The sequence below is a fragment of the Chelonoidis abingdonii genome, chromosome 3 (genome assembly GCF_003597395.2).
Source record: "Chelonoidis abingdonii isolate Lonesome George chromosome 3, CheloAbing_2.0, whole genome shotgun sequence".
Taxonomy (NCBI): domain Eukaryota; kingdom Metazoa; phylum Chordata; order Testudines; family Testudinidae; genus Chelonoidis; species Chelonoidis abingdonii.
This window is the reverse complement of record NC_133771.1, coordinates 193,474,229-193,500,420: the sequence shown is the minus strand read 5'-3', so window position 1 is coordinate 193,500,420 and position 26,192 is coordinate 193,474,229. Positions and strand designations below refer to the sequence as shown.

At 40.5% G+C, this 26,192-nt stretch overlaps 1 protein-coding gene across 3 annotated transcripts in view; it reads left to right on the top strand.

Annotated features, from left to right (window-relative positions):
- The window catches only part of PNPT1 (polyribonucleotide nucleotidyltransferase 1), a 49,530-nt gene extending 23,650 nt beyond the window's left edge, over positions 1-25,880 (top strand). For 2 of the 3 annotated variants that reach the window (XM_032780568.2, XM_032780569.2), the window contains exons 18-28: positions 209-262; positions 369-478; positions 1,415-1,486; positions 1,591-1,654; positions 9,717-9,800; positions 11,287-11,370; positions 13,181-13,287; positions 13,366-13,421; positions 14,483-14,561; positions 23,332-23,379; positions 23,785-25,880. In XM_032780568.2, the coding sequence (XP_032636459.1) occupies positions 209-262; positions 369-478; positions 1,415-1,486; positions 1,591-1,654; positions 9,717-9,800; positions 11,287-11,370; positions 13,181-13,287; positions 13,366-13,421; positions 14,483-14,561; positions 23,332-23,379; positions 23,785-23,940 (914 nt within the window). In that variant the 3' untranslated portion in view covers positions 23,941-25,880. The remainder of the gene's footprint in view (positions 1-208; positions 263-368; positions 479-1,414; positions 1,487-1,590; positions 1,655-9,716; positions 9,801-11,286; positions 11,371-13,180; positions 13,288-13,365; positions 13,422-14,482; positions 14,562-23,331; positions 23,380-23,784) is intronic. The other variant, XR_012655631.1, reaches the window with a different exon arrangement.
- Positions 25,881-26,192: the final 312 nt, after the last annotated feature.

Below are 26,192 nucleotides of genomic sequence, written 5' to 3'. Positions count from 1 at the left end.
TTAATAAATGGCATATTTCCCACAAATTTTTCTGATGAAGTTCACTGTTCTAAACCCTTTGTGATAGCAGGTGTAGTCTGTTGAATTTCTGGGGAACCCTATCACCTGGCCAGTAAGGGCTTTAATTTTAGAATTACTGAAGAACTTCTCTAGCTAGTTTTGCTTGTTACTTTTGATCGATACATCTCCATTGTCTGATTCTCTGTAGGATCTTCTTCAATGGCTTCTGTATGTGGTGGAAGTTTGGCACTAATGGATGCAGGTACAATGTGTAAAATGCATACAGATGATAAATTCATTTATTCATTAAATGGCTGTAAATTTAGACATGACAGGATAATACAAATATTTTAATTTATTTCTGTTAGGAGTTCCAATATCAGCAGCTGTTGCAGGTGTAGCAGTAGGACTGGTTACCAGATGTCATCCTGAGAAAAATGGAGAAATTGAGGATTATCGTTTGCTGACAGACATTCTAGTGAGTGTTTATAGTAGGTTTCCCTCCTCAATTTTGTTTCCTCTTGTCAGATAAGGCTTTCAATATCTCTCTTGTCATATTTCTCCAGAATACTTTGGGAACATGTAATACCAAATTACTGAATAGTTATGGATATATTTTCTGATTTGGGGGGTTTTTCGTCACTTTTGGGGGAAGATCTCCTTAAGCATATCTATTAACCATATCTTAATTTTATGTGTTTCATTTAAGCTCAATTAACAACTTCACTTTAAGTGAGTTCTGCCTCTTCCATTTGGGGGAAGAAGAGGCACAACTTAGGCCATGCCTACACTAGCACTTACTTCAACAAAACTTTTGTCGCTCAGGGGTGTAAGAAAACACACCCCTGAGTGACATAAATTTTGCTGACATAAGTGCTCATGTGCACAGTGCTGTGTCAGCAGGAGATGTTCTCCCATGACAAAGCTACTCCCGTTTGTTGAACTGGTTTTATGTTGTTGACAGACCTCTCTCCTGTCGGCATAATGCAGCTACACGAGCAGTCTTGCAGCGGCACAGGTGTATTGGTACAGTTGTGCCATTAAAAGCTTGTAAGTGTAGACATGGCTTTAGGATAGCACCAAAAGTAGGTATCTTTGTTGACTGATAAGCAATGTATTTTGAGTAAGGCTTCTACCTTTTCTTCTCCCCAAATAGCTGGTTATTCAGTGAGTCTGCAATAGCTCATAGAATGCAGGGGGGAAATGTTCAGAGTTAATAAAGAATAGTGAAATTGTACTAAAGAAAGGCATCGAAGTCTTACGAGAAGCAACTTTGAATCTAGCAAACAAAAAACTGTGGCTTATAGGTATAAGGGTGTGACCTAGGAAATGTTTAGCATGGTCCTTTACTGCAGTATCAAATGTGGATTTAATTTAGCTTGTTTAAAATACTTGCTTTCATGCACCCCTATAGGGAATTGAAGATTACAATGGCGATATGGACTTCAAAATGGCTGGTACTAATAAAGGAATAACTGCTCTACAGGTATCTTAATTGATTAAGTCCCCTTAAAATGAAATATAGAAAATATCATTGGACAGCAGCCGTTCCTTACATATTGATGTCACTTAACTCTTTTTCCACATTAGGCTGATATAAAACTACCAGGGATACCACTAAAAATTGTAATGGAAGCCATCCAACAAGCCACGGGTAAGTCCGTATTTATATGTTGTACCAATTTTACCAGACTAATTCCTAACTTTTTAATATTTTGTTATGTACAAAACTCCCATCCTGTCTGAATGATCAGTGTGCTGTGGCTTGCTAAGATTTAACTTCTGTACATGCTCCTGTATAAAAAGAGTTAGTATGTGAGTTCAAATATTTATCTCAAGGAAGTCTGGCAGTTCCCAGCCCTCTTATAAATTCCAAATCCTGTCAACAGCTAGGGAAAATGTTTGTTACTCACTCACATAAGCTGCATTTAATAAAGAGGACTGTAAAAGTGCACTGCATGCAGACAATGGGATACTAGTGGTTACCAATCTATCACAATATAAATCATATATTGTGGCAGAAAGTCAATGATATATCAGACTATTAAACTAATACTGAATTTGAAATATCAAATATTTGGCTGGAAGATCTATAATTAAACAATTGCAGCCTACATTTGAGTTTGGCTGGTCTAAACAAAGGATTTAGGAATCAATATTTCTCCTACTCTCAGTTGGCTAGATGAAATTAACTTTCCTCCCTTTAATTTCAAAACTGAGAAATGACTTCTTGGATCAGAAAAAAAACTAAATTTGTTTTGAGTTGGCCATATATCATTGGAAAAAATGAAATTTTTGACAACTAATTCCATTTCAGACTCTACTACCCAGATACCAAAAGGAACACAAAAGGAATTTCAAAATAAAATTGTGTGGAAAAATAGGTTCCCAAGAGTAAATAAGAAAACTTGGTGGACCCACTGTGAAAGGCAGAATATTGATATTTCAGTTTTAGCTTATTTGCAACTAAATCATTATATCAACTCTCAGAGCATTATATCAAATCATATGTAGTAAACCCAAGTTTCAGGAGACAATTAAGAAGGATAGAAATGCTAATTACAGGAAAGGCTAACTCAGAGGTCCTGATCACTATATGATGCAACAGATTCTTCCTGATTGACCTAGAAGGTCACCATTAGGGGCAATGGGAAAAGGATCTGAAAACAGATACCACTTTGGAGCAATGGACGATATCTGAAGAAAAGACAAAACTTCATCTATTTGTGTAAATGTTAAGGAAATTTGTTACAAAATATCCTATTCCATTTAAGCTAAGGGAAATTAAACTAATAAATGCTGAAGAGACTGTGGATGAATAGGAACCTTTATGATGGGAATGCCCTAAGATGATAATTTGGAGGAAAATAATATATAGAATTTTCAAGGTAACTAAAATTAGGCTACATGTAGAACCCATAGTGATTCTGTTACGTTACAGTATGAAGGAGATTATTGATTTTTGGGAAGGACCTATTGATAACACAGTTACTATGAACAACCAGGTGTGTGATGGCTTATTTTTTGGAAGAAGACAGATCCCCACTCCAAACATTAGTGGTGTTCAAAACAAGGTATGAAAAATCCTTTTAATGGACAGAGAGCTTTATATCAGGATCAAGTAGATTTCATAATGTATGGTTATCATTTTTGGAATTTGAACCAATAAATATATAGTAAAAGGTGACCAAACACACATGGATCTTTTGAAGGTGACATATACATGGAAAGTATGTGTATGGAAAGTATGGGCATGTCTACACTTACCTCCAGAGCAATTGATCCAGCGGAGGTTGATTTATCGCATCTAGGGAAGACGCGATAAATCGACCGCCGAGTGCTCTCCCGTCGACTCTGATAGTCCACCAGAGTGAGACGCATGGGAGAGCGGCAGCAGTCGACCTATCACGATGAAGACACCATGATAAGTAGCTATAAGTATGTTGACTTCAGCTACGCTATTTTTGTAGCTGAAGTTGCATAACTTAGACCGACTTAGCTCGTGCCCCTCCCCCAGTATGGACCAGGCCTTACTGATGTAAGCTTGTATGTAAAGGTCATATACACTAATGACAAAAAGAAGTTTTATTTTTAGAAGGTCTCGGTTGCACCCATTGGTAGAGAAAAGGAAGGAGTGGCACTTTGCGTACCCTCCCCCTCTCCCCCCGCCTCTGTCCTTCATCTAGTTACACAGCAATACTTCTGCTCCACTTGGCCACTAAGCAGCCAGCCTCTCAGCTCCTTGAAGCCGCACTGCCTCTACCCTGACGGGCTCTCCCACCCAACCAGTACTAGCACCCTCATCTCGCCAGCTCCCCTGTTCTTTGAGTGCTGTCCTTGTGGGTGCTCCACTTCAGGTGACGGTGTGTCTCAGTGCCATTGATCGGAGGCTTTTCCATAGCAGTGCTCGGTTGGGCCACCCAAATGCTCAGCTGTCTTGCGGCGTCTGTCCTGTTGAATGTGCATGCACAGCCCACTCCCCTCAGTTCCTTCTTAACCGTCCTCAGCTGAAAATGGAGCTCTCTGCAGTTCAATAACCCGTTCCCTCTAGAGTTTAAAAAAATATAAATTAGTAGTTAAATAATCTTATTGTATATAGTCTTACTGTGCATTCATTGCAGCAACTTGAAGGCATAATTAGTTCGTTTAAAAAAAATTTATTCTTAGCTTTTGTTAGTTCTTTCTAGTTCATAGTTCCCTCTCAGGCCACACAAACTAACGTTAACGACTATGCCAGGTTCTCCTGGCTTTAAAAGATGTGGCTCCTGCCGTGAGGCAATCCCAGATCAAATGGTCAATCTCAATGTATGAGGTGCCTTGGAGAGATGCACGTTCCTTCTAAGTACATTCATTGCAGCAACTTGAAGGCATGAGCCCACTGAGACCAGGACCTCCACCTGCAGATGATCCTAATGGAGAAATCATTTCTCCCAGGATCAGACAAGGACGATCACAGCTCCTCAGGAAAGTGCTCACCGACGCGGTCTAAATTGTCAGTGAGCATGGCTCCATCCTCCTCAGAAAAGAGGAAGAGAGCTTCAATCTCTCCTACAGCGGGAATCACGGAAAAAGAAGTGGTACCCTGGGTGGTCTCTCCCCCCGGTGCTGACAGCTAAGAGAGTGAGTGCATATGACTCTCGTGGCACCAGCCACGCCACGGAACTGAAAGAGAAAAAGGAGGAGTTGAGACCTAACCCACCAAGTCTCCTTCATGGCACCGATTCATATGACACGGACAACTGAGCCGGCACCGACCATGCCACTGCCCCCGGTACTGTCCACATCGTTGCTATCTACATTTACCTTGGCACTGACATGCATGGCTGGCACTGCCCAAATCGAACCACAAGCCTCCCAGTTGACAAAGCAGTAAGACAGCGCTGCAACACTTCTTCATGCACACTGACATCACCATACCATCGCTACCACAGTCAACCCTTGGCACCAAGGGATCGCCAGTTTTAATTCAGCCAATCTCTCCAATGGCCCTTATGGATAGTGAGTCAGATGAGCAAGAGGAAGGAGTCTTCTCCCCACACCTCTCGTCCATATCCCAAGGGAAAGAGGTGCGGAGATCACTGAAGACCAAAACACAACAAGTGAAACCACCCTGTCCATGGTATGTGCCTCCGTATGTCTTTCCCCTTTTCCTCTGCGTGGAACCCATGGGCAGCAGATAAGGCCTCCTCACCACAAAGGGGAGAGTTACGGTCTCCACCAGGATCACCAGTTCCTGATACGTCAATGGGACCAGACGACACAACACAAGAACCCAAGGGGAACATGGGCAATGAAGATACCTCGCCCGTGCATAACTCATCCTCCTCTCTGGATGAAGCCGTCATGCCACCTCCACCAATGATGGTGGATGACTTCAAACAATTCCAGGAATTGTTCAAAAGGGTAGCAGCCAGTCAGGACATCCCCCCGTAGGAAGTCCAGGAAAACCAGCACAAACTACTACGAATCATAAAGCCATCAGCCACCTCTAAGATAGCTCTCCCTATCTCGAACCTGCTGACACAGTATGGCAAACACTGGCATCAACCCCTCCAACATGCAAATGTGCAGAAAGGAAGTACTAGCCAAGGTATGGGCTTCCTATACACCCACCCACAACCTAGCTCATTGGTAGTGGACGCCGCAGCTCTCAGGGCGAAACAAACCCAACAATGGGCAACACCACAGGACAAAGAACACAAGTGACAGAATTTACTGGGCAGGAAGGTATACACCTCATCCATGCTACAGTCCCACATTGTGAACTATAGTGCCCTTCTCACTAAATATGATTATGATCATTATAATAAGCTCTTTGAATTTGCCTCGGAACTTCCTGAGGACAAGAGAGTGGAACTAAAGATAGTACTTGCAGAGGGTCAGTTAGTTTCCAGAAGGGCATTACAAGCTACCCTGGACATGGCCGATACCGCTGCACGTACGACTGCGACGGCCATCACAATGTGGAGAGCATCATGGGTCCAAGCATCCGGCATACCTAAAGAGATGAAATTAAAAGTGGAGGACTTAACGTTCGAGAGAGACAAACTTTTCTTGGCGAAAACGGATTAAGTCCTTCACACAATGAAAGACTCTCATGCCACACTACACACGTTAGACATTTATAATCGTCCCCACAAAAAGAGGAGATACCAGTCATACCAATACCCACAAGACACCCAATTTAATTGCCTACAATCCAGATCTTCTGAGGTGAACAGACAGAAAAACAGACTGCCACGCTGGAGACAGACACAGCCACAACATGCAGCATCCCAACCTTCAGACAACAAGCCGCAATTTTGAAGATTTGGTCGAGGGCCTGAACGACCTCCCCACTACTCCAGTGCATGCCACTGTATTTGGCCATTATCTACAGCATTTCCAACAAGCATGGGAGCACATTACCCAAGACTATTGTGTTTTGGAGATAATAAAATCGGGCTATTCCATCCCCTTTACTTTTTGTCCCCATATCCTCCCCGTCCCTCTCTAGGGACCTCTGTCACGAGCAGCTTCTCAGACATGAAGTAGAGTAGCTACTACAATTAGGAGCCATGGGACCCGTACGAACGGAATACAGGGGAGAAGAGTTTTGCTCCCATTATTTTTTGACACAGAAGAAAAGCAGGGGATGGCGCCCAGCTATAGACCTCCGAAACTCAACAAATTCGTTCATTCCAAAAAGTTCAAGATGATCACTCTCTAGGCACAATAATTCCTATGCTGGAACAGGGAGACTGGTTTTCATCCCTCAACCTACAAGACACACATTTCCACATCATGATTCATCCAGCCCACAGACGATTCCTCTGATTTACAGTCAGACACAAATGTTTCCAATACCGTGTACTCCCATTTGACCTTTCCGCAGCACCAAGGGTGTTCTCTAAGACCCTAGCGGTTGTCACAGCACACTCACACAAATGTGTGATCATAATGTTCCCCTACCTCAATGACTGCCTTCTCAAAGGACGCACATACACAGAGACAGAAACATTCACCCGACTCACTTTTGATCTTTTCCATAACCAGGGACTCCAAATAAACATAAAAAAGCCCATCCTAATACTGATGGAACACTTGGAATTCATCGGGGCACGCCTTGACTCAGTACAAGGCAGAGCGTTTCTTCCGAACGCCAGAGCTCTAACCATAAAACATCTGGTAGACATAATCTCCTTCTGTCCCCAAATCGAACCAAGAACTTTTCTACAACTATTAGGACACATGGCCGCTACCACATACATGGTAAAACACACCAGGCTACACATGTGGTGCCTTCAAAGCTGGCTGAACTCAGTGTACAGACCCACCAAACGCAACATACACAGGCTAGTCAAACCTCCCTGCAAGATCCTGGATTCTCTCAAGTGGAGGACAACATCGGCAAATCTAACGATGGGTATTCCCTTCCAACAAACCCCAACTTAAGTACTGATCGCAACAGACACATCTCCATTGGGCTGGAGAGCACACTTAGACATCATACAGCACAAGGCAAGTGGTCACCAGCCGAAACACACCAACACACAAATCTCTTGGAACTTAGAGCAGTGAGAAATGCCTGCTGTCACCTCCTTCCTCTAATAAGGAACAAATCCATCCGAGTCATGACAGACAACGTAGCATGCATGTTCTACATCAACAGACAAGGGGAGGCCCCAATCCCACTCCTTCTGCACTGAAGCCCTGATGCTATGGAACTTGTGCATCTGCTACAATATAAATATCTTAGCCTCTTACCTTCCTGGATGCCAAATCACCACTGCAGACACCATCAGCAGAAACTTCTCATGGGAACACGAATGGAAAATGAATCCTACAACTCGCCACAGAATAATCAGACATTGGAGGTTCCCTTCTATCAACTTATTTTCCATGTCCCAGAACCGCAAATGTACCAGGTTCTGTTTCAGAGCAGGACTCAGCCCCCAATCCCTAGGGAATGCCTTTCTAATCCAGTGGGACACCTCACTTATTTACACTGTGATGGGGTCTGCTTACCCTGCGCTAGCCCAGACAAGGTTAAGCCCATATTATTGATAGCGGAAGTCCCACCTCACAGGCGGGACTGGACATTCTCCAAATGCTCTAGCAGTGTAAAGGGGGGAAGCCCAGCTCATTCTGGGCTGGAGTCTGCAGGGGAAGGACCTGTCTGGGAAGCATCTGCGGAGGTACAGCCATGGCCCTTGTCTGCGCCGGGAACCAGAGCCTTTCCGGGCCCTCTTGAACCCCTGCTACTGCAGGAGCCACAGGAGGCGACCGGCACAACAGACCACAGAGAAGCCAAAGTCTCATGCAAGATCTCAATGCAGATACTGATAGAAAGTGACCAGGGAGGGTGACGGAGCGGTACCTCCTGTCCAGGAAACCTCAACGTGTTTCGGTAGAACCCCCCGCTTGAGTTAGTGGCAAATTGCTCCACCACTGTTTGGGCCCTGGGTCGGGGCACGGTGGAGTCAGGTGGGCCTGGGCCCCCTACCGGGGCTGCCACACCCCTTGGTGGGCGTGCCCCCCCCATTGGACTCTGGCCGCTAGGCCATGCTACCCTGCATTCCAAGGGTGGATCTATTGAACTTTGGCCTCTAGGCCGTGCTGCCCCAATCCTAGGGGCCGTCACCTGTTTTTCGGACTTCTCTGGCCATATGAGACAGGGCAAAGAATTTCTTGACTGCACAAGACTGTATTGATGTTGACAGTGGGAATATAAATAACATGAAGATGCCATTCAGTGGAGAGCCTGAGAGGTTTCAGGGCATCATAAGACAGGGATGGTTCATGTCCCTTTACAAGGATACTTGCATTTTTGACTGAAACTGCTAACTCAAGGTTTTGAGAATCTGCTTTTAAAACTGTTAACCAAACATTTCACAGGCAGTGACTAAATCATGTTAATTGTTACACACGGCCTGTCAGCTGTGCCACGCAGCCTTCCTTCTTCCTAAAGCATGTAGCCAGGACTCTCCCAACCTGCTTGTGGAAACTTTCACTACTCTGCTTTGAATGGATAGTTTTTTGGAAAATACATTGTCTAAACAGAAATGTGTGCTTTGGCCTAAAGGTGTGACTAATGCTGAGAGAACATCTTTATTAAACTAATTTGCTTTTTATGAAAGGAATTTTTTTAGAAGATCTTTATGTAGATCATGAAAGGTTAAAAGCATGGTACTGCCTCTCCCAAATAGAGTAGCTTATCCTTCCTGACTAGTAGCTTGTATTAAACAAAAAAGTACATTTTTAAAATATCATTGAAACATTTTATTAATATAAAGAGAAAATGATGGGGGAAGTGTTATACAAATAACATTTAAGAGAATCAAACAAGAACATTATTTTTGTGGTACATCAGAGCTTCTGTAATTTTTGAAGGTCTCTAGTTCCTTTGACTTGAGGATCTTCATATAATTTTTAGCACACTGTGCTATTTTGGACACTTCAGATTTGAAACTGTGTACCAATAAATTGTGCTGAAGGTGCAGGGCTCTTACAAAGAAGAGAGACCACAGAAAAATCCCTTTAGAATAAGAAGTCATTACGGAGCCTATACTATCTCTATAATTTATGCCACATCAATGGGAAATGCTGCATTTGTCATGCTGGATGCTCACATTAGGTTAGACAGACTCCTTGTATCCTACCTCTCAAATTTAAAAGCAAACATAATGTAAGTTTATTTTCACTTTAAACATAGTACTGTCTTGTTTTTTCCACAGTTGCAAAGAGAGAAATCTTGCAAATTATGAACAAAACAATTGCGAAACCAAGACCAAACAGAAAAGAAAATGGACCAGTTGTAGGTAATATTGCATGTACAGTAACTCCTCACTTAACGTTATAGTTATGTTCCTGAAAAATGTGACTTTAAGCAAAACGATGTTAAGTGAATCCGATTTTCCCATAAGAATTAATTAATATAAATTGGGGCTGGGAGGAGCGAGTTAGGTTCCAGGGAATTTTTTTTTTGCCAGACAAAAGGAATTGTATACATTTTAAACAAGCAGTTTAATACAGGTATAAGTTTTAAACAATTTTAAAGAAAACGTTTAATACTACAATTATCATTGCTGAGTATGAAGCTGGGTTGAGGTGGTGGAGTCAGAGTGGAAGAGGGTGGATTGTCTGGCTGCTCCTCTTGCTGTTCGTGCAAGCACACTTACCGACTTTGCCAGGGGCGGGGGGCTCATCCCTTGGCCCATTCACTCCACCCTTTCCCCCAAGCCCTCACGCTTAACCCACCTCTTCTCCCCCCTCCCACACCTCTTCCCCCTTTAATCCGCGTGCCATGTCCTTGCTTGTCCCCTTTCCACCCAGCCTCCTGCCCGTGGCAATCAGGTGGTTTGCGGTGTTCAGGAGGCTGGGAGGAGGAGCGAGGACGCAGCATGCAGCCTTCCCCCTCTCCCCAGCCTCCTCAATGCCACAAACCAGCTGATTGCCGTGAGTAGGAGGCAGGGGAGGGAGGGGGGAGGCTGCACACCGCATCCTTGCTCCTCCTGAATGCCTCAAGACAGCTGATTGCTGCGAGCAGGGGGAGCAGGGAGAAGGCGCTGATCTGCTGGGTCTGCCGGTAGGCAGGAGGCATGGTGGGGTGGGGGGGGGACATAAGAGAGCTAATAGGGGGACTGCCAGCCGAGGACAAAGCAGGCAACCACACGATGTTATAGGGGAGCATTCCACAACTTTAAACGAGCATCCTCTGTAATGGAGCAGGGACGTAACATCAAAACAACGTTAAGGTGGGAGTTACAGTACATAATTGTGTATTGCTAACTTTTAAGATGAGATATTGGAAATAAGCTTCTGTTTAAAATATTTTGTTATAATGGTCCTCAGTTATGTGTAGGTGGTTCTGTTTTTGTTTTTGTTGGCTCAGTGTTTCCCTCTCTCCCCCCAAGATTTGTGAAACTTGGTTAAATTTAAGGATTTCAAATATTGTTTTGAGGGTAGGAACTTTAAACTCCCAGTTCTATCTGTTTGTTCCTCTCTCACTAAATCTGTGTAAGTTGTATACATATATATGAGTGCTGGCTTTGGTACTTTTTGTGTGTTTTATATCTGTTAGAATTCCTGATCAAAAACTTGTACTGACCCAGATTCTGATTTTCTTTGTAGTTAAACTTCATTCAGTCATTGAAGAGAAACATACTTCATTAGCATATTTAGCAAATCTTTACAAACCAGGCCACTGAAATTAAAATATAAATGAGTATCACTTGATTTTAGAAATACCACAAGAATTTATAAACTTTGCATTTCAGACTGTGACTTAAACATGCTATTTTTCAGAAACTGTTCAGGTACCCCTATCAAAAAGAGTGAGGTTTGTTGGCCCAGGTGGCTATAACTTAAAAAAACTTCAAGCTGAAACTGGTAAGAGAATATGATTTTTTTTTTTTTTAATTGAAATTGTATAGATGTGATATTGGCTCTCTTCGGTGTCTGGGAAACCCTTACTCTGTGGGATTTCATTTTATTGACAATAGTAGCACACTAGATTATTAAATGCCTAAAGACTTTGTTAATGGATAGTTAACATTGCCCAGTGATGTCTTGTGCCCTTCTGATATCTGGGGGTGGCTAAAGGTACACCTCAGAAAACCAGGAAGTATAGTGAAGGTATACTTCTCCTCCACAAAGCACCATTAACTCTGTCCCTGGAACTGGCAATAGTCTCTGGGAACGGTTCAGTAAATCGAGTGGGATGTGGAGTGTTTTGTCATAATAAGTAGACATGATGAAGTTCTAAGAGAATGTTCTATAGTGTTATGCTTCCAAGATTTGAATTTCAGCATTTGTCTGTGCCCATTCCAACTGCCTTCACTGTTTTATGTGTAACTGAATTGAATGGTGGAGGGATGAGTTGGAGCAACAAGGCAGACCTCTGACTGTGAGAGGAGAGGTGCATGTGTACTTTGAAGGATCAAGTATGCTTTATTTCAGTGCTAAGATTTGTATGTTGTGTCTGCAGAGGTACACGAGGGTGTCTTTTTGCTATGGGGATTGTCAGCAGTCCAGCGGCATACATGCCAATGGACTCCCGGGCTCACTGGGGGATAATTGAAGGCAGTGTCACAGAAAAAATCTTTGGGGCAAGGTTGATGGGAAGATCAGATTTAGCAGGTTTGGGGTGGTGTGTGTTTAGTAAGTTCAGGGCATGTATTGACTACAAAATTAAGTCAGTCTACGTTCAGTTCAACTTACAGCCACTGCAGTAATTACTGCAGTTTTTCATGTCCACACTACCCTCCTTATGTCAGTGGTGTGCTTGTCAGGAGCACTTCCACCAACTTAAATGGAGGCAGTGTTGATGGTTGAGAGCCCGGGCTCCCAACTCTGTGTGGAGCTAGGTGCAGGGAGACTGGCTGCTGCCTGGGCTCTCAGCTCCGCTCCCTACACTGACATAAGCCCTACGTTTCTTGTGGAGGTGGAGTTATGTCAGTGTAGTAGGGGCGCTAATATCGCCTGGAGCAAGGCTGTAGCGTAGACGCTGATACAATTAGGTTGACATAAGCTGCCTTACATCTACCTAACTCTCTAGTGTAGACGAGGCTTCAGTGTTTTACATGTAAGCAGCTCCTGTTTGCTAGACCTACCTAATCCCATATTTTGCTGTAGCAAAGAGAATTTGTTACTGTGTCCTTCAGTGGTCATGTGCTCTGTTCCTAAAACGTTCTGTAGCATCTGTAGGGCAGAATGGTACTATGGATGGCATACTGGGTGTTGCTGAAACAGGGCAGAATTTAGATTGTGTTGCAGGATAGCATATATCTAGGGCTCAGACTCACAGTGCCTGGGTACAGTTCGGGTTCTATGACCACAGCATAGCACTTTGAGCAACCCAGTTACTGTGACTACAGCCTGCCTGGAAATCTGTTGCTTCAACAGAGCAGTTCTATACAGTGTTGTCTAGCCACAATATAAACAAATGAGTGTAAGCCCTGATTAAGGTGTAATATTTTGATGACAGTACATTGACATGATTTACAGCTTTGGTGTAAGTGAAGCCTTCAGGTAAAATTCACTATAAAACACCAAGCCCACACAAGATCACATGCTCCCATAAGTCTTAATGTGGGTCTGCAGTGGTATGAATTTCCTCTTTATTGGGTTTGCTATAGAGGAAATTCTAATTTCATATTTGTCATCAGTGTTTAATTCCATGTGCATTTTTATTTTTAAGGGGTAACAGTGAGTCAGTTGGATGAAGAGACGTTTTCTGTGTTTGCCCCAACACCTAATGCTATGTATGAAGCACGAGAGTTTATTAACGAAATCTGCAAAGATGATGTAAGGACAGACTCATGATTTGCTTTGTATTTCTTTATTTTATGAACCTGTGTCTTACACCTTTTTTTTTTCCTGCAGCAGGAGCATCAGTTGGAATTTGGAGCAGTTTATACAGCCATAATAACTGAAATTAGGTAAGATATACTTGTCTTCTGAAGTTGAGATGAATTCATACATATGTATATACATTTCATTATATCAGGAAGTCTAATTGATACCTGGGATATTTTTTTAAATGATCACTTACAATATATTTATGTTAACTCATTACAAATTTATATCCCTTTTGGAAACCAGAAATCCAGGTTCTGGTAAAGGTTATCTTACAGCTATATAAAACTGAAAGGTTCGGTGAGGCATTGGCCTTGAGAACTCAGAGGTCATGGAAGGATTATTGTTTGGACTGTCTACTGATTCTTTAGGAAAGGAGATTTGAAGCCCTACCTTGTATACATCTTCTGGTGATACCACCAGAAGGGGACTCTCTCCCCAAGGAGCAGGCGAGCCCTGCAGACCTGAATGTAGAGTAACTTAGCGCCGGTTCATCTATGTAGACCCATTGCAGAAGATTGTTAGGCGGTATTAAGAATGTAGAGGAGCGGACCCTTTTATAAGTGGGAACCCTTATAAAACTAGATACTGTTTGATAATATATATTTCCTTTCTGACAAAGTTGAAAAAAAAAAAAAAAGTTGTAAAACCACTGCAGGACAGATGTACTACCCTCCAAGACTTACGTAGAAAATTACTGTGCTGCTGGTGAGATTGCCGTCAGCTCCTCTCCTAGTATTTTTCTATTGAAAAAATTATCCTCTTCTCCTTTTCTCAACAGAGCTTTTCTGTACACTTTGCTGTATCTGTCTTATGTAATTTTTTAAAGCCTCTACACTTGGCACTCAGATGTAGTGGGAGTTTGCCTTTCGTTTACTGCAATGACATATATTGATTTAAAAGATAAACCTAGAAAAATATGTACTAGTCATTTGTTATTGAAAATGAAGCTTGCATTTCAGGACAGACAGTTTAAATAAATGTGTGCACCTGCTCTGTTCTGGTAGGTAAACAAGAAAATAAAAGGACCAATAAAATCTTACTAAGGAAATTCAATCTGTTTCCGTTGGAACCATGAACCAGAATAAATGTACAGCTATCTAGACAAATTATTTTGAAATAACCAAACTCTTTTATGATGCAGAGATATTGGAGTGATGGTAAAACTGTATCCGAATATGTCTCCAGTGCTACTTCATAATTCACAACTTGATCAAAGAAAGGTAATAAAAGTTGTTCAAATAAATAGAAAAACAAGGAGGCAAAGTACTTCTGGGTTTCCAGTCAGATTTCCTCCTATTTTTTTTTTTAATTAAGTTGTTCAGATGACCTGGGAGAGGGGTTAGTGTACCAATCTATCTACATTGCAGCACCAGTCTGTAGGATTAAAATGAGATTATATTGCCCTTCCTATAGCAATCAGGTATAAGGAAATGCATGTGGAGAGAAAGAGGGTAAAGGCTTCAAATTTCAGACACTTACTAGTCAAAAGCTCATCAGAAAGAAAGAGGCACAGCCAAGATCCAGGGACATCATCCTGCTAAGAATGAGTATTATCAAAGTTAGACTCAGGACTCACAGGTTGTCAGACCACTCTGTTTTATTAGCACAGCACTCTGCTAATAACACCCAGATAATGTGAGCACCATGCAAGACACAAACTATCTTATTTATACAGATAAAAGCGCGAGCACTTAACAAGATAACAAAGGCAGCAGAATCTGATAAGTTTACATGGGCTAGGCATGCATATCTTATTTCCTTACTATTACCGATCTTCTGTTAATGTTTCGCCATTAGCACCCTTGTTTATGCGTAATGTTTCTTTTCCTGGCACCTGTACTTCAACATTTATTTCTGCTTAAAGGTACATACAACATTTCTTTAATTCATTCTTATTTTTACGATATAATTCATTCTACTTTCACAATCCCTCCTTTTGGTCAAGCTCATGCCATGACCAACATTTTACTGGGTTCCACATATTAATTGTTCTTTATCTCTTTGTTCATCAGCAATATTCAAAATCATCATAGCACTCTGTTTGGGGCAGTCACCTGGGTGGCATGCCTTACACGATTTTGGATACAACAGGAGACTAACTGAAAAACATAAAAAAATTATTAGGATTCCAAACAGGATAGTCAGGGGCTCCCTCCTGAAAACAACCAGTTTCCTATTGTTGGGGGGGGGGGGCAGAAAAGCTCCAAGAAACTTGGGCAACAGGTTCTTAGGCCTGCTAGCTACATAAGTACATGTGACATTTATCCATTTTCTTTTGTTCTTTTGGAGGTAATCCAACGGATCAGGGGGGGAGTGTCAATAGTATGGGTTAAGGAATACACAGGTTAATTAAAAGATCCACTTTTGAATTGTTAAAGATGAATTGTTGAGCACAGTAACCCTTTCCTGTAAAACAAGGGATATAAGAATGTAGTTGTTCTAATGGCTAGTGCACCTTAGAGCTCATCTGTAAATCTAGCTTCTCCACTGGTGGGTTATTTTACCAATTTTAAACAACAGTATTGCCACTTTGGCAGAGGCAAATTCATGAACGCTAGCACTTCCATTCGACTGCTCATGGGGAAGATATGAGATTTGTTTAACTACAGTGGCTACAGCCATCTGTTACCTCATTTGGTATCACGTCAGGTTCATAAACAACACAAAATGTTTTCAAATGAGAGCACAGGTCCCTCCTTTGGCCGCCAGCACTATGTCCAATGCCTGACGGTTTTGGAGGGCCACCAGTCAGATCGCCCCTGTTCTTTGGACCAGGCTCTTAAACTTTCTCCAGTTTTATTTGCCATTATTTTAACTACTGCTTGTAACCTCAGGAGCCTTTTTGTGTGGGATAAAGGAACTGCCAATAGCCTCTTCCCAGGTGTCATTACTGTTCCATATTGTGTTAAACAGACAAGGTCCTCCAGTGAGGTCTGGGGAATTGAGTGGGATAGCCAGGACAGGAACACCAGTTTGAGAGTGGGCTGGGATGTGGCTGCAGACCCAGCATTTAGAAATATTAAGGGTCTGAGCTATCCACACTTGCTGCTGGATAAAAGAATTGTCATTGTGGACTCCCCAGACCTTAAGACACCAGCAGCCGAGGAACAGGCGCCACCGGAGGCGCATGTTGGAGGCAGGGCCCTTCTGGCTCTGACAACCTCAACTGAGGAAACTGCAGTCACGGTTTTATGTCCACCAGGCAGCAGGCGCTAGGCTGACTACTACTTCTTCTTGGGCCCTGCTTTATGTAGTCGTCTGCTTCTGACAAGCCTTATGAGAGCGTAGATTGTAAGGTATTGCAGGCTGTTCCTCTGCGTCTTCTTCTAGAGTCACAATTGACTCTGCGTGGTCCTGAGGTGATGATTGGTTCGCTGGGGGTGGTGCATTCTTACACTGCGAAATGCCAGACAGTTTAACAGCTGTCTGGGTAGTAAGCAATGCCTGATGGTTCTTTAATGTTCTTTAAGTCTCTTTACTACTTCTTCCTTGACTCTGGCTATAACAATGGCCTTCACACCTTATCTTTTCCTGTTGCATACATTTCTTATTCACACAAACAGATTGAGAATACAAACAGTAGTATTTTATATCGAGCAAAGTGGCATTGCAAATTAAACCTTGCTAAGTTTTACAATCAATAACCAAAACAATTTACATTGAGACCCAGGCCTTCAATGTTTCTCTAATTTACTTAACATAGACACAATAGAGAATCCTGTCTCTTACTAACTAAATCTTAAAATACAGAGTTGAGAGGGCCCAATTTGTAATGCGTTTGGGGAAACAAAATCTTATAGTCCCAGAGGGTCATTTCCTTCTACTATTCAAAAAGGGTGGCTAGCGGGATGAAATCAAATCATACGTTAATTCTTATGAGACATTATAAAATCCTGCTCCTACATATCCCCCTTTTGACACTAAGATTATTAATCGCCAGTGTCACTTCTTATTTAGTCCACGTAATAGAAAATACTGGAAGGTGATTTGGGCCTGTGGCTTTAGCTTTGCATACATTCATTTTATCCAACATCACATTTTAAACATTTCAATTAAACATATGCAATTTAAAACCAAAACCAATTAGGGGTAGTAACATTAGTATGCTAGTAGTTGTGGGAGACCATCCAGAAAATGTTATACCAGTGGTAAGCTGTTATGTCTTTCTGCAGTGGCAATTCTTAACATGTCCCCATTTGCGCGTATAATATGAATGGTCCCGTTTCCCACATTGGTGTTTGTTTGTTTTTTTAGGAACTATGTTACCTTTTAACAGATGATTGGTAACTGTTTGCCATTCAATACCAAGACTGATAGAGAACTCAGCTAAATCAGTGCTTACAGTAAGCTGAGACTTTTTGTTGTTGTTGTGGCAAATAGTAAATGTGATTATTGGTAAGAAAAAATAACATTTCTTCTACCCCTTTGGGGTGGATTTGATTATTGACTTAAAGATTCTCATTTCTTTTACAAATACCCTTGCTGATTGCAGGCAAAACAGAGTAATTACCCCCATATTTTCCTGTTTTTTTTGTTTTTGTTATAGGCAGGCCAGGTTTAAATGGCTTCTACTTTTAAGGGTTATGGGAAATTTATTCCACTGTTTAGTTATTATTAATTTCATAGGTGGTGTACCTCAAGTTTTCTCTTATATAAGCAGACCAAGTTTGTAATGTTTTTCCTGCTGGTGTTAAGCTTTAAGTTTATTCACAGGTAATAAGCTGAGAAGCCTCATTACCAATATTCACTTTAAAGGATTTTCCAAAATCATACACACTATACTTGATTACAGGGGTTAACGACATAAACAGTGTAAATTTTTTGTGCAATGCATTACTATGGAGCTAATCAATAAAGATATCATTTAGTTATAAAATCTTCTTAGGGATATCTTTTTGCTGACCACTCGTATTTTTTTTAGGCAATTTTTTTTGTGCTGGCAGTTCTCACCTTTCTTATCAGTTAGGTAATTTGCATCAACACTGGGCAGGCTTTTTGGATTCAAGCCATCAGCAGGGCTCAGAGACTCTGTCTTACCCATGGGATCTGATAAGCAAGGGGCATTGCGGTAAGCATCAGCCTGTTGAGAAAGATTCCATAACAACACGGCAGAACCTCTTGTTTTTTCACTCTGGGATCCTAATTGCTTCCACCGTCCAGGGCAGACCAGCTTAACACATCCCTTAGCTTATGCAATTGAAAAAGGTAAAAACTAACCCCTTTCTTTGCTTGCTAGATGCCCATCAAACATTGCTATGTTTTTAGCTGATATAGATAGGTAATACATTGTTTCTTTTTGTGTCTTCCTTTCAGTACATATATAGCAAATGCTTTATTGTTTATTACCTGAAACAGTTGGAATTACATTGTTTTGTATACAATATTTTTTTTTCAATTAGTGCAGGGAGATTTTTGAAAGATGTAAATAAATTTTTTCTACCTTTTTTATGTATGCTGGTGATAACATTTTAATTCTAAGGGTTAAAGAGATTCCTTGTTTTTAAAGTAACTTTTTTGCTGTGGTTGCAGTGACAAAAAACAAGGAAAAGCTAAAGGCTCCTTTATTCGAGTGTGGATTTTTTACATAGCAAGCTTTTGCTAGGCCATGGTTACTTTTAGCTTTACAAACACATTTTACATGAGTTATTCAAATCAAGTTTAATTGTTATTTTAAACATACAGCATAGCGTAAAACATTGTTACTCTTGATTCATAAAGTTCAGCCCCTATGGGTCTTTAATTAGGCTATATAAAGCTTTTCTTTTTAAAACCTTATGGGAAATTATTCCACCCCATGTTTAGTGATGTCAAAGGGGAGAGGAGGATGTCTCCAGGCAGCTGTTGCAGCTCTCTTCAATAGGTTCCATCATGTGACAGGCCAAGTAAGGGGGGACATAGGATAAAGCAAGTTTAAGCTTTTAAGTTTTCACTCTGGTGGCTAATGTCCCTAGCATCATTGCGGGTTAGCTTAAGGCATTTTTCGGCACACGTATAGTTAGGCAGGGTTTCTTACTGCATTAAAGTTTATTTCAATGTCTCTGTAAATGGATAAATTAGCCAATCAAGGTCTCGTAATACAACGTCTGGCTCTGTACTTCATAAGTGGCAATTGTATTGCCGGACCAGCCGTTTCTTTTATACTTTCACTTCTCTTTTGTGTTTTTAAGATTACAAGGTATGGGCTGGCAAAGATTGTGGATTCAAACCCATTCTCTTTGGAGAGCAGTTAGAGAATTTGCTAAAGGGACACAATTGCAACTTCCACCAGGTTTTGAAGCCATCAGCAGAGCTCGAACTCTGTTAAAACACACAGGATCTTGAAAAAGAAACACAGTCTATTGGGCTCTTTTTGGAGCCCTAATAGGATTTTAGTCAGCAGCACGTTTCATTTGCATTTTTTACCCCTTTTCTACAATATACACTGCACATGTCCTAGGGAAATGCACATTCTTCTATATACTATAACTTTTTACAAAAATATTAGCCATATCAATTTTTACATAAGGTGTAACTGTTTCTTTTGTTCTTACAGAGTTTTCATGTACCCTTATAAAAGTGACAGTCTGATTACACAGAGCCATTTTAAGGCTCAGTGTTTTTTAACATTGCTTTTTTTGTTTTGTGCACCTCACCTCTGCTGTTGCTTCAGAGGGTCACTGTTAATTTCTTATTCTTTCATACAGCTCTTATCTGCTATTGTTACAAAAAAAAAAACCAAAAACAAAAAGACTTCAGAATCTCTTCCTATTCTCCTGATTTTGACTGCCCTATTGCAGCCATGACTTGGTCTTATTTAAAAACATTTTAATTTTGTAAAGAATCAAGTTACCCCTTAAGGGTTAAATGCTAAATCCCAAAGCCAAACAGCACTAATTACCTGTGTCTTGCAAAAAGGTCTGTCAGTTTTGCAACTTTGAATTAAAGAGTCAAATGAATTTTTAGTGGCATTAAAAACAAAAACAAAACCAATTTATCTCACACCTAGAAAACAGGAGTTTTACAAACCAGATGTGTTGGTTTAGATTCTTAGAACTTTACATATTTTCACAGACAAATAGATACATACACATTTTCTTTTCCTTAACATTCTTTACACTGCTTGTTTTTACATAGCTGTATATATATTTGGATTATTTACAGCATCTTCTGGAAAAGGGCCCATTTTCCCTTCAGAATGGCTGCAAAGAAACCAAGAATTCTCTCTTTAACATGGTCCTTTTTAACATTTTCACAAAGTTTAACTGCTTAATTCTCTCCAGCCTCTGTAGAGTTAACTTTTCACTCTCTTTCCTTAAATCACTTGTTTATGTCCCAAAATGACACCTTTATCACCTCAGATTTCACCATTTTAAGTATTGTTCCAGGGGTTCATGCCTGCACTTACTGCTTTCTTACTCCTGACACTATTCCCTTAGGGCTTTCAACCTGTTTTTTCAGTTTCTTTATCTGTTGCTTGCCTGCTTGTCTGGGCCCGATCCTGCTTTTTTCAATGAACCCGTTTGTGAGTGCTATTGTGGTCACTTCACAATTTGAAAGAAATGTTCAAGGAAAGGGACCAGGAAGGGTGGGGGCTAGTTGAAGAGCCCACCCTCCTTGCTGAATTGGTAGTGGAACACACTAAGAATCAGTTTTTGAGGCAGACAACAAAGGGGAACAGAACAAGGGGCTTTTGTCCTTTTACAATGAGATGGAGTATGAAGGTGGTTGGATCGATCTGGGTTTGGAGAAACGGGTAAAGGGAGCGCTCGGTCTGGTGGTGGGAGAGGAGGCTTTTAATAAAGCTTTAACTTATTATTTGAATAATTGAGAGAGGCGAGTTTTGATTTTGTCCACCTACGATTTGCCTCTTCCCACCACTGCATGAAACAATTAACCTCTCCTTTAGCCAATTTAGTTTTAGGTTGGCCGAGTTTGTCCTTTAAGACGTCCACTCGGTCTTTGTTCCAAGATTTTAACAGTGGCCACTGAGTTTTGGGATCCCCTGAGTTAGCCTAGACCATTTTTCCAGAAATTTACAGGAGTCCAGACCCTTTTTACAGGAGTCTGGACCCATCCTAAATACATAAAATAAGCCAGCGTTCATTTAGGGAACTGTCCCGACTTAGACGTCTGGTTACCCATACAGGAGGACTTCACACACCAGTCACACAAGAAGGAAATTCGGGTTCGTCAGAGCGATGCCCAGTGCAACACACAAAAGGAGCCCACAGGCTACTGCCTCAATCGCCCTTGCTTTCACACCAGGGGTTTTACCCAAAGTGCGGTGCGGCTGCGATTGTGCAGATTCCACTCACTCAGACCGCAGGGACAGGAACCCCTTGGTCGGCCTATCCCCGACGGAGACGGCACCCAGACTCAAACACTCCACAAGAGGACGGATAGACACAGAGACAGGACAGTCCTCAGTCCGGACAAAACACAGAAATAATTACCTGACCAGATTCCTGATGTCAGATCCCAGGATCCCTACCAGAACAGAGTGGGAACCAACAGGTTCGATGGCGTAGACTTCACTGTGGTTGTGCGCCTTTCTGTTCTAGTGGAGGACCGCTCAGGGCCAAATGCCCAGGTGCCGGCTGCCACAGTCATCCTACAAAAAACGGTCAGGAATACACACAGCCCAGTGAAGACGGTTGCCATCTCGTGGAACCTCCAAATTGTCAAAGTTAGACTCAGACTCACAGTTTGTCAGACCACTCTGTTTTTTAGCACAGCGCTCTGCTAATACACCCAGATAATGTGAGCACCATACAAGACCAAACTATCTTTATTTATACAGATAAAAAGGGGGAGCACTTAGCAAAGATAGCAAAGGAAGCAGAATCTGATAAGTTTACCTGTGCTAGCCATGCATATCTTATTTCCTTACTAACTATTACCGATCTTCTGTTAATGTTTTGCGATTAGCACCCTTGTTTATGCCTAATGTTTCTTTTCCTGGCACCTGTATTTCATCATTTCTTATTTCTGCTTAAAGGTACAAACAACATTTCTTTAATCCATTTTTATTTTTACAATATAATTCATTCTACTTTCACTGTATATATGGATGGGGGAGGCTGGCATTGCCCTTGGATAGTAAATCTCCTTCTCTGTCCTGCATTCTGGTCTTGACCTGTAGGTTTTGTGTATGAGGGGAAAGCAGGTTTAACAAAAACAGATGTAGTAAGTAGAATTTTTTAAAGGATTATATAATATAAAATTAACAATATTAAAAATCAGTATAGTATGATAAACTGTACATTATGATTTTATTTCATTTAATTGCATGTGGTGTACCTTGGGGCATAGATGCAAAGTTATTCTTTTCCTAACTAATATATCTTGGGTACCTTGAGTTAGTAGGTGACAGGTAAAGATCAGTCCCAGGTCCTATGCGTAATATACTGCTGAAAATCTTATCTCCTGCACTGGCTACTATGAAAAACAGTTTCTTTATTTTTTCTGAACTTTCTATGAACTGACTGCATGCTCAAACAGGGATTAGTGGTACCAACAATGTCCTATCATGCTGCATACTAGTGCTGCATCAACAAGAGACAGCCCTGGTGGGAGAGAGGTTTCAATAAACAAATAGTTTTATGTATGTGCTGAATACCACTCTTAGACTGAGTAGTTCAGTATTTAGGACCAAGTTCTTACCTTCTATACTGAAGTACAGCTCCATTGAGATCACCTGTTAATGAGAGAAGTATGTTGCCCTCAGAGATACTGAATGTTTGGCATTTAACTTTTGTTTTTCACCATAGCATATTGTAGAACAAACATGATTCTGTCAGGGTATCCTGATCAGTTTAAATCCCCCATTCTAGTTGGAAAACTTGACTCCATTTATTTCCTGTTAAGTAAAAATGCTATATTCTAAGTAAAACAGAAGCCTTTACAAAAAGCTTTTATGTACCCATTACTCTTAGTAAAGCTAACTAACTCTTTCTATAACTTCCTGAATTTAAGAACATTTTGTTTAATTATGTAAATATTGTGTTCTAGATTAAACATCCTAGTGCCTTGGGATTAGATGTTGGCCAAGAAATTCAGGTATTTATTTAAACCTTGAAAGTGTTGGAAAAAAGACTTTGTAGATTTTGGTTCATTATCTGAAGGTGTAATAGTTTCCATATTGTCCTTGTTTTGTGTTTGCATAGGAGGAATATGGCTACATCTGCTATGAAAAACTTAAGTCCATCATACTTTATAGCTTTGTGCCTTGGTTAAAAGCCTGATCCTGTTCCCTTGGAATAAATAGGGTTTAGCCATTGACTTCAGTGGGAGTAGAAATTGATTGTGCAAAACAGATTAAAAAAACTGTGAAAACTTATGTTCTTGATATCAGTATTTAGCATTCACCTTAAATTTTGTTTCTTCAGTTTGATATGGTTAATTCTTACACTGAAACTTAATATAACCATGTCACAGTCTGAAAGCAATCTCATTTCTTCTTAGGTGAAATACTTCGGACGTGATCCAACTGATGGCCGAATGAGGCTTTCACGTAAAGTACTTCAGTCACCAGCCACAACTGTGGTTAAAACTCTAAGTGACAAAAACAGTATTGTAATGAGAGGTGCAATTCCAGAATCATCTAGCTCATCCTGTTGACTAGTAAGATCATAAGAACTGTTATGGTCATATTAGTACTGAACATTTTAATGACTGAACAAATATTGTACAGATAACATTTTAATTTTGTATAAATACTGTTTGATGATGGTTGCTATTGAACTTTTCATCATTATCTAGGCTTTCATTCTGTCACAAAAAGCTTAGTTTTGTTGTAGTATTGTTACAAATTATGTAAAACTGCCAAGGAAAAATCGACAATTCTAGACTTTGGGTCAGCTACCGTATGTAAGCTATCAGAAAAGAACTATCTTTATTTTTAAGAAGTCTTACTCATAATGCCAAAGAGGAGATACAAACCCTGCTTAAAGAAATGTAAAGTTTGCTGCTTTCTTAGAAGTTCTGACCCGCACAGTGGAATGCCTGAAGCTGTCACCCTTACACAAAAATGTTTTCATAGTGTCTCCCTAACATGCATTTGACTGTAGTCTTAGTTTAAGATTTTTCAAAAGAATATTGTGTGCGTTTTTTCTTCAGAAGCCAATGGGACAGTAGACAAAAGTGACTGTTAATAAAGTAGAGGCAAAAGCATGCCATGTCATTGGCAAATTAAATTTTTTAGTAGTAATCACTTAAGATATTGTCACTGGTTTAGAACAATCTTATTCTCTAGATTGGTGGAGCTATATGCTGATTTAGAGGAATGCAAAAATAAACTTAATTTAGTGCATTTTTAACAAACATTTGTGAATGTGGAACCTTTTTGATTTAACTAATATTTTGTCAGTTGGTCCCTGGAAAAGAATGGTATCTTGCATTTTCTTTGGAAGATAACATGGTACCAAATCATACAATTTTAATAAAAGCATACTGTTCTAGAACCTATAGACTGACGATAGTGAATCAAATAAATATGTAAAAACAGAAACTATCAAAGCTAAGAGGTGGTGTAAAGTGTCATAATTTTAAGATGCTGTTAGAAAATTTGGCTAAAATTCCATCAGTATCTTATGCTGCTATTCAGAATAAGAATGGTGAGAATCAAGGAACCTGCAATTGCATAGGTTGGAGAACAGACCTCTGTAGCTGCTTAAAATACGACATTTTCAGAGTTAATGCTTCAGGAATATCTGATAGCATTCCAACATAAATGGTAAAAGTGAGAAGCCCTTTTTCACTAACTGTTCTTTACATAAGGCAAAACTAACTCCACAACTTTTGATTTTTTGGATATTCCACTTTTAGTTTAGCATTTAAATTGGCACAATGTACCTCTGTTAGTCAAAGCCCAACTGCAGGACACAACCCTATAATGAAGGACATAAGGAAAAAAATTTCATCAATCTGCAAGTTATGTGGAATTTCTGATAATTTAGAATTAAATGCTGATGACCCCCCCCCAAATAAAATATATAACAAATATAAAAACAAATAGGAGTATTGAGATAATACATTCTCTCCCCCCCTCCCCCCCAGCTCTGAGTTAAACCATTGTGTCTGGTATACTTTTCAAAAAAGTTGTCTTAATTCAGTGGAGGAGTTTTAACATTCTTAATGTTCAGTCAAGATGATTTCATCAGATTTTCTTAGACTCCAAGGACACTTTTAAAAGGTTATAAGAATTAACTGTTTGTGTGCCGCCATGTGTGGAGGCTTCCAAAACCAGTTAAGATAGCACCTATTCCCATGCTGCTCTCAACAGTCTAACAGTAGAAAACTGCTAGTACTGTCTAACAGTAGAAACTACTGCCTACTGCTGTCTAACAGTAGAAAACCAAGCCTTCTGTCAGTGGCAAGTAGGATCTGAAGCTCCCAGAATAAAAAAAAAAATGAGGAGCAACATACAAGGAAATATTTATCTCTTAGTACAAAATAAACACTTGTGTTTGAGGAGGAGAAATGTGAACACTTGAGTGTGTATATACAGCCACAATTATTTTGCTATTTTTTATTCTTAATAAATATTAAAAGAACATTGACCTGGTTATATTTGTAGTCTTTTGTTCCTCACAGTATAAGCTTGAAATATATAATTTTTTCCCTACGAATCTTTTGCTTGTCCAGTTGTCTCAGTGTTAAATACCCTTTCACTTCCTGGTTTTGTTACTACGAATTACCAGCACAGATAACCAATGAGGTCACAGTGGGTAATATTATTGGGGTAACATATGCTAATGATCTCAGATCAGCCCTAAACACAGAATCTGAGCAGAGAAATGTTTTAGCTTTTCATTGACTTCCTTTAGGAAATATAACCTCGGTCTAAATGTTCCCACAGTTTCTAATACAGT